We start from the raw sequence: 12,876 nt of genomic DNA on the forward strand, positions 1-12,876 counted from the left end.
CGACAAGAGTTCAATCATTCGCAAAAAACGCACCGAACTCATCATCTATTCAACAGGTGATATCAGGAGTGTTACGTTGGTCCACTGTATCAGAGGAAATCAACAATAACAACATAATTGCATCTGAATTAAGTTTTGCTGAGTGTTTGGGGCATGTATCCTAGATAAAATAAAGTCTTGGGAAGTCACACAATGCTATTCAGACACCGGTACAACATTGAACGATGGATGGTGTGTATCTTTAATTTTGTCCACTGTACTATATTGAAAGTCACTAAATCATATCAGTACGACAGAGTGATGATGGTGGGGGTAGACAAATCGGCGGGGGTGGGGTGGGGTGGGGTGGGGGTTGGTTAGACAAACGGGGAGGGGGGTCTATTGAAGTGTCTGATCATACATAAACAACATTCATTATTAGAGGGCTTACAAGAACGAAACGATTTTGTAACAACATATCGGAAATCACGAAACCCATTGTAATATAACCAGGTTTACCCACATATAACTTATAAGAAAGTTGTGACACTTGTTGATACCAAAGTGTTCCAATGCCACCATTTGATGACGTGGCCAATCTATAAACATAATTTCCCGCCACTGTATTAGAACTCAGCCCACTGCAAGTTCTCTTTAGTTGTCCGAGATTAGAAGCAACTATAGATACGTACATCAATAATTGGTAATAGCAGTGATGACGCACGAACTTCTGACTTGCATCACATTGTACACGTATGCATATGCTGTTTAAACGTGTTTGTCCAGGGGCTGAACCGTCCTGGTTCTCGGAAACTGTGCTCAGACGTTTAAATATTTAAATAGGGGAGAATACAACGCCTCAAGGACACATATTTATAATACAGACACACCCGTCCGATATGTGTTATTGGTTTGACCATAGACTCTACGTGATGTATGGCTTATGGTTTGACAAGCTACGTCACACACACACACACACACACACACACACACACACACCCACACACACACACACGATAGTGACAAAAGGTAAATAGTAGAGTCTTCTCACAAAATGACAATCCTATATTTTGTCATCGCAATTCAATGGATGAAAATAGTAATTAATTTCACACAGACCTGAACTGAGTTTTTAAAAAAACAAAACCAAATGCAATCTATTACCATCCACAGCCCCTGCTCATTTTTCACAGACTGCATACAGATTTTTAATGCAAATGCAGGTTTATTTGTTTTTAATTTTAAGACAAAGCCTGTGTCCAACTTCACTTAATTTCATTGATACGATATTATTATACCTGAACTAGATCTATTGTGAGAAACACAGTTTTATTGATGTGTTGCTGTTGAGTCATTCGTTTGAAAACGTAAATTAAGTCTACTAAGCTGTTGACAATAGATTTCATCGTTCAAAGGAATGACCTCGGTAAGACTACGATTACATAATTTACCCTGAAGAGGAGATTATAGCAGGCCGTCTTTCAGGTAGTTTCCCGCCAAAAACACCAGACAGAAAATCATAGTTGGTGGAGGGTCTATGATGAAATTACTATTTTTTCTTAAGTTTTTGACAGCCATCGAATGCGGTGTTCTTTTTGTAAACTTTTCGAAAGAGATATTAACTTCATTATCAGAGTGAGACATCAAATTTTATTTCTTTACTAATGTTTTCGACAGATGTCAACTATATTGTCATATTTTGACGGACATAACATTTTTTTTTTAAATTTCTGACATATCAAATTTATTGTCATACTCTATCATTTTTTGACAAATATAATCTTTTCTTTTCGACTAAAATCGTAGCACGAGTCCAATCAACGTTTCCAAAGTGTTTACATTTCAATATGTTCATTAATTTCCTATATTTTGAATTTGCCCAATTGTTAAATTAAGATGTTTTGTAATAATCTGATATAAATCATCATGTTTTAAATTTAAAATATAGTCAAAGTGTGACATTTTCTCAAAGGAAAAGACAGGTAAGTACCAGTGATTACTTACATCTGAGTGCCCACGTACTGTTACTAGTACTATTGGTATGGGTATATGCAAAGTGGAACTACTAACAAAGACAAACATTGTTACTAGTTCTTCAGGTAACTTACAGTATAGTTCATTCTCATCAGTGTATCAGATTGGTGATCAGCATCTTGACAGAGACTTGTAAAAGTATTGAATATTGTGTGTGTTTGTTTGTTTGTGTGTGTGTGTGTGTGTGTGTGTATGTATGTATGTATGTATGTATGTATGTATGTATGTATGTATCCTTTCTTGTGGCTACGCATGCATAATGCATCTATAAAAACACACACACACACATACATACATACATACATACATACATACATACATACATACATACAATACTGTAACCTTTCACACAGTAAGCCTTGTCATTGCACTAAAACATCTCATAAAATCACATGACAAACACATTATACATTGTACCAAGAACTGATCAAGATTTTAATCAGGATACATGATAGAGTCAATCAAAGTAAATCACTGACATAGGATTAATCTCTAGACATATTAAAAAAAAGAAACGCCATGGCAACGTACTCTTTCAAAATCACAAGGTTACAATTATTGCAACAACAATACTTATATAAATCACCAAACATTAGTTTGTAGAAAATCAAATAAATAACTGTTGACTGTCAGCCTTGCAGGCTGCAGTATCTTTGTCAGTGAAAGACGTAAACATCAAACATTGAATTGTGAAATAGTAGAATGAGGCGACATATTCTTTGCATGCAGGCTTTCCAAGGTCAAGGTCTGTGTGACTTTATAACAGGTCAGGGTAACTCTGGTAGACTACTCTACTCTCTGCTTTGAATCATTCATGTCAGGGTCACACAGCTGCCTTGCTATATGCTAAACCCCCTACTTTCATCTCATCACATTTCCTCAGATCCATAATAGTTTTATCTATAAAATTAATCTTGTATTTACTGTCCTTATTGAACCTTTGCACGTAAGCTGACCTGAAAGTGAAAATAAAGAAAAAATTATGTATTTAGTATGAAGCATCTCAATACTGTAGAATAAATGAATTTTTATGGGTTTTTTTTGTCAACCACTAATTAATTAGTCACTTTTTCCTCAATGTTTATTTTACACTGAGGCTAATATTCAAAAAAAAAAAATTCAAAACATTTTGTTACCTGATAATAAAGATGGTAAAGGTGACAAAATTTATAATTTTTCCCAAAATATGAAGAGTGGATGGCAATGATCTAAAGGCAGGAACTCTTTCTACCTATTTGCTGCTGTTTTGTAAAAAATGATTTGTTAAATTAAGTAAGAATTTTTGAAAGATTTTGACTAAAAAAAATACTACATGCTTTATTCAAAGCTTTTCTTCAGAATGACTTTAGCATTTATATTTTTGTGTACATAAAAGTCCTGATATCACGCGATGTAACTTTGCATTTCATTTTCAACACAATTTGAATAGAAATGCATTTCTTTCAAACACTAATAAGTCAACATATTTTTTTTTCTTATGGAATTGTTTTTTTTTTTATATAGAATCATTTCCAAGTGATCTTTATATAAAATTCATGAGGTCGACAATTTCATAATTGGGTATAAAAAATGGCAATTACATATTACCTTGAAATGTCTAGTCATTGAGTGTCAACATTATTTTATATGATGTACATGTACACATCTAGAGACCCTGAATTGGTGTACATGGCTGATATACAGAAAGCTTATCAAAGACAGCAAATTTCTACTGAAAATAGGTAACTATAGGAAGTACAACATTATTCAATCAATTATGCAAATGTGCATATTAATAAATATGTCCTTAAGCAATGAGTGCTTCAATATATCTACTATCTTTTTATATATAACCAATATTTGTCGAACAATTATGCAAATGAGCTTATTAATTAACATGTCATTTAGCATTGATGCCTCAATGTCTACTATCTACAAAACCAATATCAGTCAATTATGCAAATGACCTTATTAATAAATACAATGCATGCCATTTAGCTTTGAGTGCAACAAACAACATTTTCCAATCAATTATGCAAATGAGTATATTAATACACATCTACTTTAGCATGAAGGGGCCATTGATATACTTTATTAAAGTTGGCATATGTTACAGAAAATAAAGTATAAAGTATTGTGAAGTAGACATAACCAATATCATTATCAATTCATATGCCAATGAGATTATCAATAAACATGTCATTTAACATGAGACACCCCTGAAATACTTAGTACCTTACTATAGTCAGCATATGTTACAGAAAACTAAGTATTTTGAACAATATGTAACCATAGATCTATGACATAACCAACTGCTCATTATCGATCAATATGAAAATTAGGTTCTCAAAAATCAATGTAACTTAGCTTCAAGGGTCCATTGATTGCTATCATGCTACTAAAAGGTAGCATATGTTACAGATAACTAAGTAACAAGTATAACATAGTAACCACTATTATTATTCAATCAATTATGCAAATGAGGTTATCAATGGTCCTGTACCTTAACTGTACAATGAACACAAGCAATGTTATTATTCAATCAATTATGCAAATTAAGTTATTGATAAACATGTAAGTTTGCAGATTTCTATAATCTACGTTTATATAATTACAATTGCCCTGACCTTTATAGTAATTTGAACTCTTTTACAGAAAAAGTTGATCCAGAACAACAGAATACTCCTAAATAATCCATATGGTTAAACTGATCAGATAACACTAATGTGGGAATGAAATGATGGACTGTCAGGTCGATTTGGAGGAGTTAAAATCTACCAAATTTCCTCCAGATTCCTCTCAAACTTCTTCCTCAAGTTATGTAAATATGCCCAATGTGTACTTTTCCTCCTAAAATGTACACTTCATCTTCATTCTACTCAGGAAGTGTGTATTTGTATGACCAGTATAATTAGATATTATTCCCCAATATTTTTCTGTGTAAAGCAGCCATGGAAGTATCACCATTGGTCAGCCAAGGAAAATATGAGTGACTAAGAATAAGAGGGCCTTGTCACTGCAAGTAAAAGTGATGATTTGGAACATTTGGACCCATATTTTGGATATCAAAAAACAAGTGACATAGACACAGGTTGTCGTAACGTAGAATGACCAGGGTATATAATACATATTTTCTGTTCAAACACAATAACTTGGCTTGAGTATGGTATACTATATACTGGGTAAAAGCAATCAGACTTCCACCATTGCCATGCATTGGGGTCAGAAGGTATGGAAATCTTTACAATCTTTACCAGATCCTTCATCCTCACTGGAGTACCCAAACCTTTCTTAGTAAAACACTAATTATCAGACAAAGTAACGGATATGATAAAATCACAGGAAAATAGGAATTTATAGAGTTAAACAGATAAGGAAAATTTGGATGACTGTTGCCAAGCTAAAGAGAATATAATAGACAGTTACTACGGAGAGAGAATTCAATAGACACAGTTACTATGGAGACAGAATTCAAATGACGACAGTGAATTGACAGGACATGCAAATCCCTAACAAACGAGAATAAAAAGTCAAACAGCAAACTAATCTTTATAGAGAGAATTTGAGTAACAAACTCTTGAGATAAAAAGAATTCAAACGACAAAGCTATCTCTTCTAACTTATTGACATAAAATAAAAAAACATTTGAAATAGCAAAACTGGACTGAATGTGAAATTTTATGTAGCCAGCAATGATTGATGAGATTTTAGGTAGCAGAATTATCATATTACATTTATATATTATAAAAATAAACATTGCAGATAAATTTAGAATGACTGCATCTACAGGTAACCTTCATCCCATGTCATGTACAAGCACTACCATTTATCATTCATGTTATATTTTTAGATCGTTGTGCCGGTGCAAAACTTAAAGGGATATATTTCAATCGCGGGTCATCGTGTTAGAGTTACCTTAATAACAATTACACAGGATCATTCTGGACAAACTATTTCTATCACTCTGCCAAATAACTGTTTTTCACTCCTGGATTTTAATCCTAATCTGAAGTGGGCCTTTAAGTCAGTTAACCTTAGTTTCATAATCATATTCATTTAGCTAGACCTGTATATTCATATTCGTATTCATATATTCTAATATTTATGCACTTTACATGTTTGCTCTCAATTTTGACAGTCAACCCGGCTGCATAGATGGGGGACCTGGTAGGATAGTTTGTTATATGAATATGTTAATCCTATGTGTTTAGACTAGAAGTTGTAATGCATCGTATGTTTCCCAGGGCGGTGAGAAGCATAAGGGTTGTTGTGGCTTTATAGGTCTGTGTCATTGGTAACCAATTACAAAGTGCTTAGTACAGTGTGGAAAAGTTCAATATCAAATTTAAGGTTATTAACATAAATTATTATATCAGTTTTTTATTTATAAACCATCAAACATGGCTCAATAACAGGAGGAAAGGTCAGTATATATTCTATATTTATTGTTGAACCTGGCTTGTGCATGGTATAAATATATCAAAATTTTATATCATCCACTGAAGAAGGGGTTCCTTATGTGTAGGTTTTCTCTCATATATTATTTATTCACAGGGCTTTTAATCTCGAAATCTTGTATATTATCTACTAAGAGAGGTTCAACTCTCGTATATTTCACATTACCAGGGATTTGACTGTAATCTTAATTTTCATCAAATGTCATATTTAAATATTAATCAAAAACACTTTCTTTATTCCATTTCACATTTATTTGGAGAACTTCATTAATAATCATTCCTTGTTGTTTTTTATTATTAACGATGGTATTCAATTCTACCTGAGTTAATTCTCGAATTAATTTACCAGGGTTTCCTACAAGTGGTTTTACTTCTGTCGGTAAATGGTATAATCTATCTGATCATCCACTGGGGTTCACAACCAGTGTCTTTGTTAATTTAGTCAGTACATAAAATTACCAGAGTTCCTCAGTCATTTTACCAGGGTTTCTTAGTAGAGTTTTTGTGAAGGGTAGTAAGTAAGTAAAATCTGCACGAGTTTCACAAGCAATTTATGTTAAAGGTGATTCAAAATGCTCACATTCACTATCGCTAATTTGCTAGACGACATGTTTGTGAAATGCATTCTGGTTTTAAAACTTTTCAAAAGCGTCTGCAAACACCTTAAAATGACTCTTTTTCAGTCACTTCCCTTCGGATTTACTTCGAGAGTTTTCGGGTATTTCCGGTCCCACCTAGACCACGGGATTTTATGACGTCATAAAGAGACATGGATAGCACGTAGCCTATGGCGAGCGTAGTCACTAGGTGAACAAAACTCAACAGCATTGTGAAAAAATACATTGCTAGTGGTTGTAACAGACATCAGTAAACAAAAACTACACTCTACATGTCTTATTAACCAACATTTACCGATATTTACTCACACTTTCTGACTAATTGGCAGTGTCTGTGGGTGTAAATGCTAAAATATGATCTCCCCATATTATGGCAAAATAAATCAAAAACGGCTAGACTAGATATATATAAACACTTGTAATGTCGCGTGTTTCACATTCATTGACTTTTATTTATCTGATTTTTTATTATTTGCCGACAAGAAGCATTACGATACCGTGGTGACGTTTGACGGCATCCCCGGGCCAAGGACGGCATATTTTAGCCCAATCGTACTCGCGTCGCCTTTTGAACAGTGCATTTAACAACAAAGTAAACATATTTCATCTCGAATAAATATACTAGCTATTAGAATACCAATGGGAAACTTCAAGAAGGCGTATCGGGACATGTGCCACACTATAATTGTTGGTCCCATTAATACACTAATTGATTCGATTTGCTCCGAGCATATGGAAGTACGCTCCGAGTCATTGCATCATGTACATGTAAATGGAACTGTGACCGACCTAATTTTGTTGTCCATATATAAAATGAGACTGACCTGCAAATTTTTCACAGTTCAAGTTTCGTCGTGGTCTTGTATTGTCACATGTTTGGCTTGTGAACACAAGTTTACATCTATTATTGTCTAGGGCGTAATACTCTAGTCCGAGTCTGAAACCCATATAAAACCTAAGAAACTCGCATTCGGATCGGACAGAACAGAAGTAGGTATCATCGACTTGTTGGGGACTCGAATTATTGCTTGTTTTTATCACGGTATACAGGTGATTATTATATATCGGTAGAGGGGTAGTGTTGTCAAGTTTTGTGCAGTCACCGCGGCCGCGGCAGTAAGCTCATACTAGGCCGCCGATCAAAGCTGAAGCAGTGTATGTACAATGTACGTATGGAATCGGGAGAGCACAGCGCACATTCGTGTCGGGTTAAATTTATCCAGGTGTTGATGTAATCCATATTTGTCAATCAGATATATTGTAAAAGTCGTACAGAAATAACGTCTCTAACTTCAAAACAAACCCTGAGAAACGGGACCGGACGTGGCTAGCCAAGTATCTAGTTGCAGGCTTTCTTTCATAACCATGTGCTGGGGTCACGACCTTGATTGCCGACGTTAATATTGTCCAATCGTATTTGATATCATGAACACATCGCGATATTTGATTTGTTGGTTTCCTAAACTGTACACTTCGAATACCATGATTCGTTACAGAATTCTTCTAATGAATATTAAATAGGCATGTTGCATTGTTGCATTAAATTAAGTGATATCGCAACAAGGGAAACCATACAAGTTTTCTTCCAGACGAGTTGCTAAAGTCATGTAAATGACAACACTAAACTCACGAAATTTCCTCAATTCTTTACAATTTTATTGCTGATGATATGGCAATCTAATAGCTAGTATATTTATTCAAGATAAATATGTTTACTTTGTTGCTAAATGCGCCGTTCAAAAGGCGACATCAGTGAGTATAGTCGAGTATAGTGGGCTATAATATGCTGTCGACGCCATGCCTGTCGAAGATATTGTAATGCTTCTCCTCGGCAAATAATAAAAAAAAATCAGATAAATAAATTGAAACACGCGAGCGACATTACAAGTGTTTATGTATATCTGCACTGTAGTCTAGCCGTTTTGATTTATTTTGCCATAATATGGGGAGATCATATTTTAGCATTTATACCCACAGACACTGCCAATTAGTCAGAAAGTGTGAGTAAATATCGGTAAATATTGGTTAATAAGACATGTAGAGTGTAGTTTTTGTTTACTGATGTCTGTTACAACCACTAGCAATGTATTTTTTCACAATGCTGTTGAGTTTTGTTCACCTAGTGACTACGCTCGCCATAGGCTACGTGCTATCCATGTCTCTTTATGACGTCATAAAATCCCGTGGTCTAGGTGGGACCGGAAATACCCGAAAACTCTCGAAGTAAATCCGAAGGGAAGTGACTGAAAAAGGGTCATTTTAAGGTGTTTGCAGACGCTTTTGAAAAGTTTTAAAACCAGAATGCATTTCACAAACATGTCGTCTAGCAAATTAGCGATAGTGAATGTGAGCATTTTGAATCACCTTTAAGGGGTAGTAAGTAGGTAATTTTACCTGAGCACCTTAGTAAAGTCACTGAGGTTCACAACCGATGTCTTTGTTAATGTAGTTAGTACATAAAATATACCCGAGTTCCGCAGTCATTTTACCAGGGTTCCTATGTTTTAGTTTATGGAGGAAGTAATTAGGTATCAAATACCATTTTACTGATAATCCCCACCAGTATTTTGTGCTATGGTTAATAAATATGCAAAATCTACTGAAGTATCAAAGTAAACTTTGGTACCCAATTTCACTACTTTCACTTTTATTAATGGTGGTATTAAAGTAGGTAAAATCTACATATGATGATTTCTTGGTAATTTTATTACTTTTTGGGGACTTTCGCACATTTTTTGTACAATCTACAAATGTCTCTATATACAGTAATATACATACCATCATCCCATACTGTATTTCCTAATACATCCATCTCTACACGCCGTGTACAGAATACCAGTGTCTTCATGGATGGCAAATCCATATATGGCATCAAAATCAGATCCTGTGTACTCGTCTGTGTAGTTACTGTCTGGATTCATGTAATAACAGGATCCATCGCCTAGAGGAACCACACAACACAGGACAAGGTTAGGTTCAATTAGAGAACTACAGTGAACATTAGTGGATGTGAATCTGAAGATCTGTCCACGCATATGCTGTTCTAATTATTTCTCCCACTTTCTGCATAATTCAAAACCACACATTTTCGAACTGCGTGCCCAGACTATGGAATTCTTTAGCATTGGACAGACGGCAATCATCAAATCTGAACACTTTCAACACTTTTTTTTTTCTGGCGAAAATAAACATTATTATTATTATAACAAACTAAAGACAAAGACAAATATGTTCAACACAGCATTTTGTGTGGATCGAACCTTAGGCACCATTGAACAGTACTATATTTCTGGAGTCCGGTGTGGTATAAACTTTTTCTGATTAGATTAGATTATTTCAAAAACTTATAATTTTGAGATTTTGAATTTGATCTCATTACAAGTAACCATACAGTAGTGAGTTTTTGGTTATTTTACTTCCCTTGCGAAAACTACACAAGTAGCTGTAACTGGGGATTTTTTTTTTTTTCAATCAGACATCCAATATTGTATTCACTAAAAATTTGTTAAAATACCAATAATTAGACATTGTACATGTGAATTTGAGGTCTATTTTATCTATAAGTAGTAAGTTGAAATGATTCACTGGGGTGCTGATTTTTGGGTATGGGCCGAAAAATCAATTTGTAATGATTGGATGTATTGCACCATACTGTGTGTACTGCTACACAAATACATTTACCTACAGATGATTCAATACTGTTCAAGGTGTACAATATCATGAGTAAGCCATTTTATCTCACAAAACATTTTTTAAAACGTTCCAGTTGAAGCTACCGCAAAGAAATCTTTTCAGAAATGTCTGTGATTTGACTACATTTGGAGACTACATTATCTACACATTTTGCACCACTAGAACAGTCAGACTTATCACTAGGATTTCTTTAAACAAAAGTAAAAGCCTTGATAATTGCAGCCATCTTTGGTTGGAGGGCAAGGTTTAGGCATTCCCTCTAATCTACTATGACCACACTCTCTGGCATTTAGAAGTTTTAACCAGACTGTCTCTTGAGTTGCTTGACGCTATTATGGCATCAACTTATTAATAAGTGACTTGATATGAAATTTTTATTTTTGATCAATTTACTCTTATCGACAAAAAGGCATTGGCAGTGAGATTTAGTATGAAATATTGATATAATTCTTGTAGGAGATAAATATGAGATGAATAGAACACATTTCTGTATGACCTTTAGCAGTGTTGACAGACACTGAGACAGTGAATTATTTCGTACCACTCACTGACTTATATCAGACTTAGTAAAGGTTACAGTTCAATCACTATTATATCTCGGTAAGTTAAGATGAGACTTAAAAGATGGTGATGATGATGATGATGATGATGGTGATGATGATGATGATGATGATGATGAGATAATGAAGATGATGATGACGATGATGATAATGATGATGGTGATGATGATGATGATGATGATGATGAGAATGATGATGAGAATGATGATGGTGATGGCGATGACAATAACAATAGCACATAACCTGTCTACAGACTTTGTCACTACCGATGATTTCAACTGTAGAATCTTTCTACATCTTTATATGGAACATTTTCATTGCACCGTTAAGTACTCCATACTTTCATTTGTCTGCCTTTGCCCTGCTACCCTTGTATGTATTTTTTTTTAGTTTTTAATTGTGACAGGGTTTGAATATAAATAAATGTTTCCTTAAAAGATACAAGATAATGATGTTGATGGTGGTGGTGATGATAGTGATGATGATGATGATGATGATGATGATGATGATGATGATATTAATGGTGGTGGTGGTGGTGATGATGATGATGATGATGATGATAATTATGATGGTTGTGGTAGTGGTGGTGGTGGTGGTGGTGGTGGTGGTGATGATGATGATGATGATGATGATGATGATGATGATGATGATAATGAACTTAAAGTTTTTCCGATACTACATATACCGTTTTCACCTTTGTATTTGTAACTATAGAATCTTTCTACATTTATTCGGGACATTTTCACTGCACCATGTACTCTACTAGAGTACGTTTCACCCTCCTACCCTTGTATCGATATGTATTTTTTTTTAGCCTTTTTTAATTGTAACAGGGTTTACACAAGAATAAATGTTCCTTGAAAGACAAACACCACAAACAACGTAGAAACTCAGCTACTGTGCACTTTCACATTATTACTATAAACTGTTCTTCCTAAGAGACTGCTCAGTAAAAGAAAAACAAGGCCATTTAAAGACCCATGGTACAATCCCAGGTTCTCACATTAATTAATACTATCTAATGAGTGGAGCCAGAAGGATTGCATGCATTCTTTTGTTCTGGACTAAGCTTTCTTTAAAGCTCTGCTAGACTACTGTTTTCAACACCTAGATTTTTAAAGTGATCATATGGATGAGGATTGGGTATTTATTTTTGGATTTTAAATTTATGAAACAATTTTATCATGGCTTCCTACTTGAAAAATCGATGTGAATCAAATATGACAAGTCCTTGTTTGTAACTCAATAAACGGCAAAAGTTTAATAGAATGTGTAAAATGTTTGTTATTGTACGTACGATAACAAACATTTTACACACTTTTTAGCTTTTTGCAATGTATTGAGTTACAAACACAGACTTGGTCTATGTTGTTTCACACTGTTTTTTCAAGTAGGAAGCCAAGATACAATTGTTTTATAAATCTAAAATCCCAAAATAAATACCTTTTAATTCTCATCCATATGACCACTTTAATCCTTATCTGAACTGGGTCTTTTTAAAGGCCTGGGATTCAATCCCAAGTTCTTATATTAGTGTTATCTAATTAGTAGGGCTGT

General features: G+C 34.3%; 1 protein-coding gene across 1 annotated transcript in view; it reads right to left on the reverse strand.

Moving 5' to 3' along the window:
* Positions 1-2,458: 2,458 nt before the first annotated feature.
* LOC144432611 (proteasomal ATPase-associated factor 1-like) overlaps positions 2,459-12,876 on the reverse strand; it is a 51,516-nt gene continuing 41,098 nt past the window's right edge. Inside the window, exons 11-12 of the mRNA XM_078120865.1 lie at positions 9,845-10,007; positions 2,459-2,969 (exon numbers count right to left, since the gene is read on the reverse strand). Of these exons, the coding sequence (XP_077976991.1) occupies positions 9,847-10,007 (161 nt within the window). The 3' untranslated portion in view covers positions 2,459-2,969; positions 9,845-9,846. The remainder of the gene's footprint in view (positions 2,970-9,844; positions 10,008-12,876) is intronic.

Source organism: Glandiceps talaboti, chromosome 3, assembly GCF_964340395.1.
Source record: "Glandiceps talaboti chromosome 3, keGlaTala1.1, whole genome shotgun sequence".
NCBI classification, from domain to species: domain Eukaryota; kingdom Metazoa; phylum Hemichordata; class Enteropneusta; family Spengelidae; genus Glandiceps; species Glandiceps talaboti.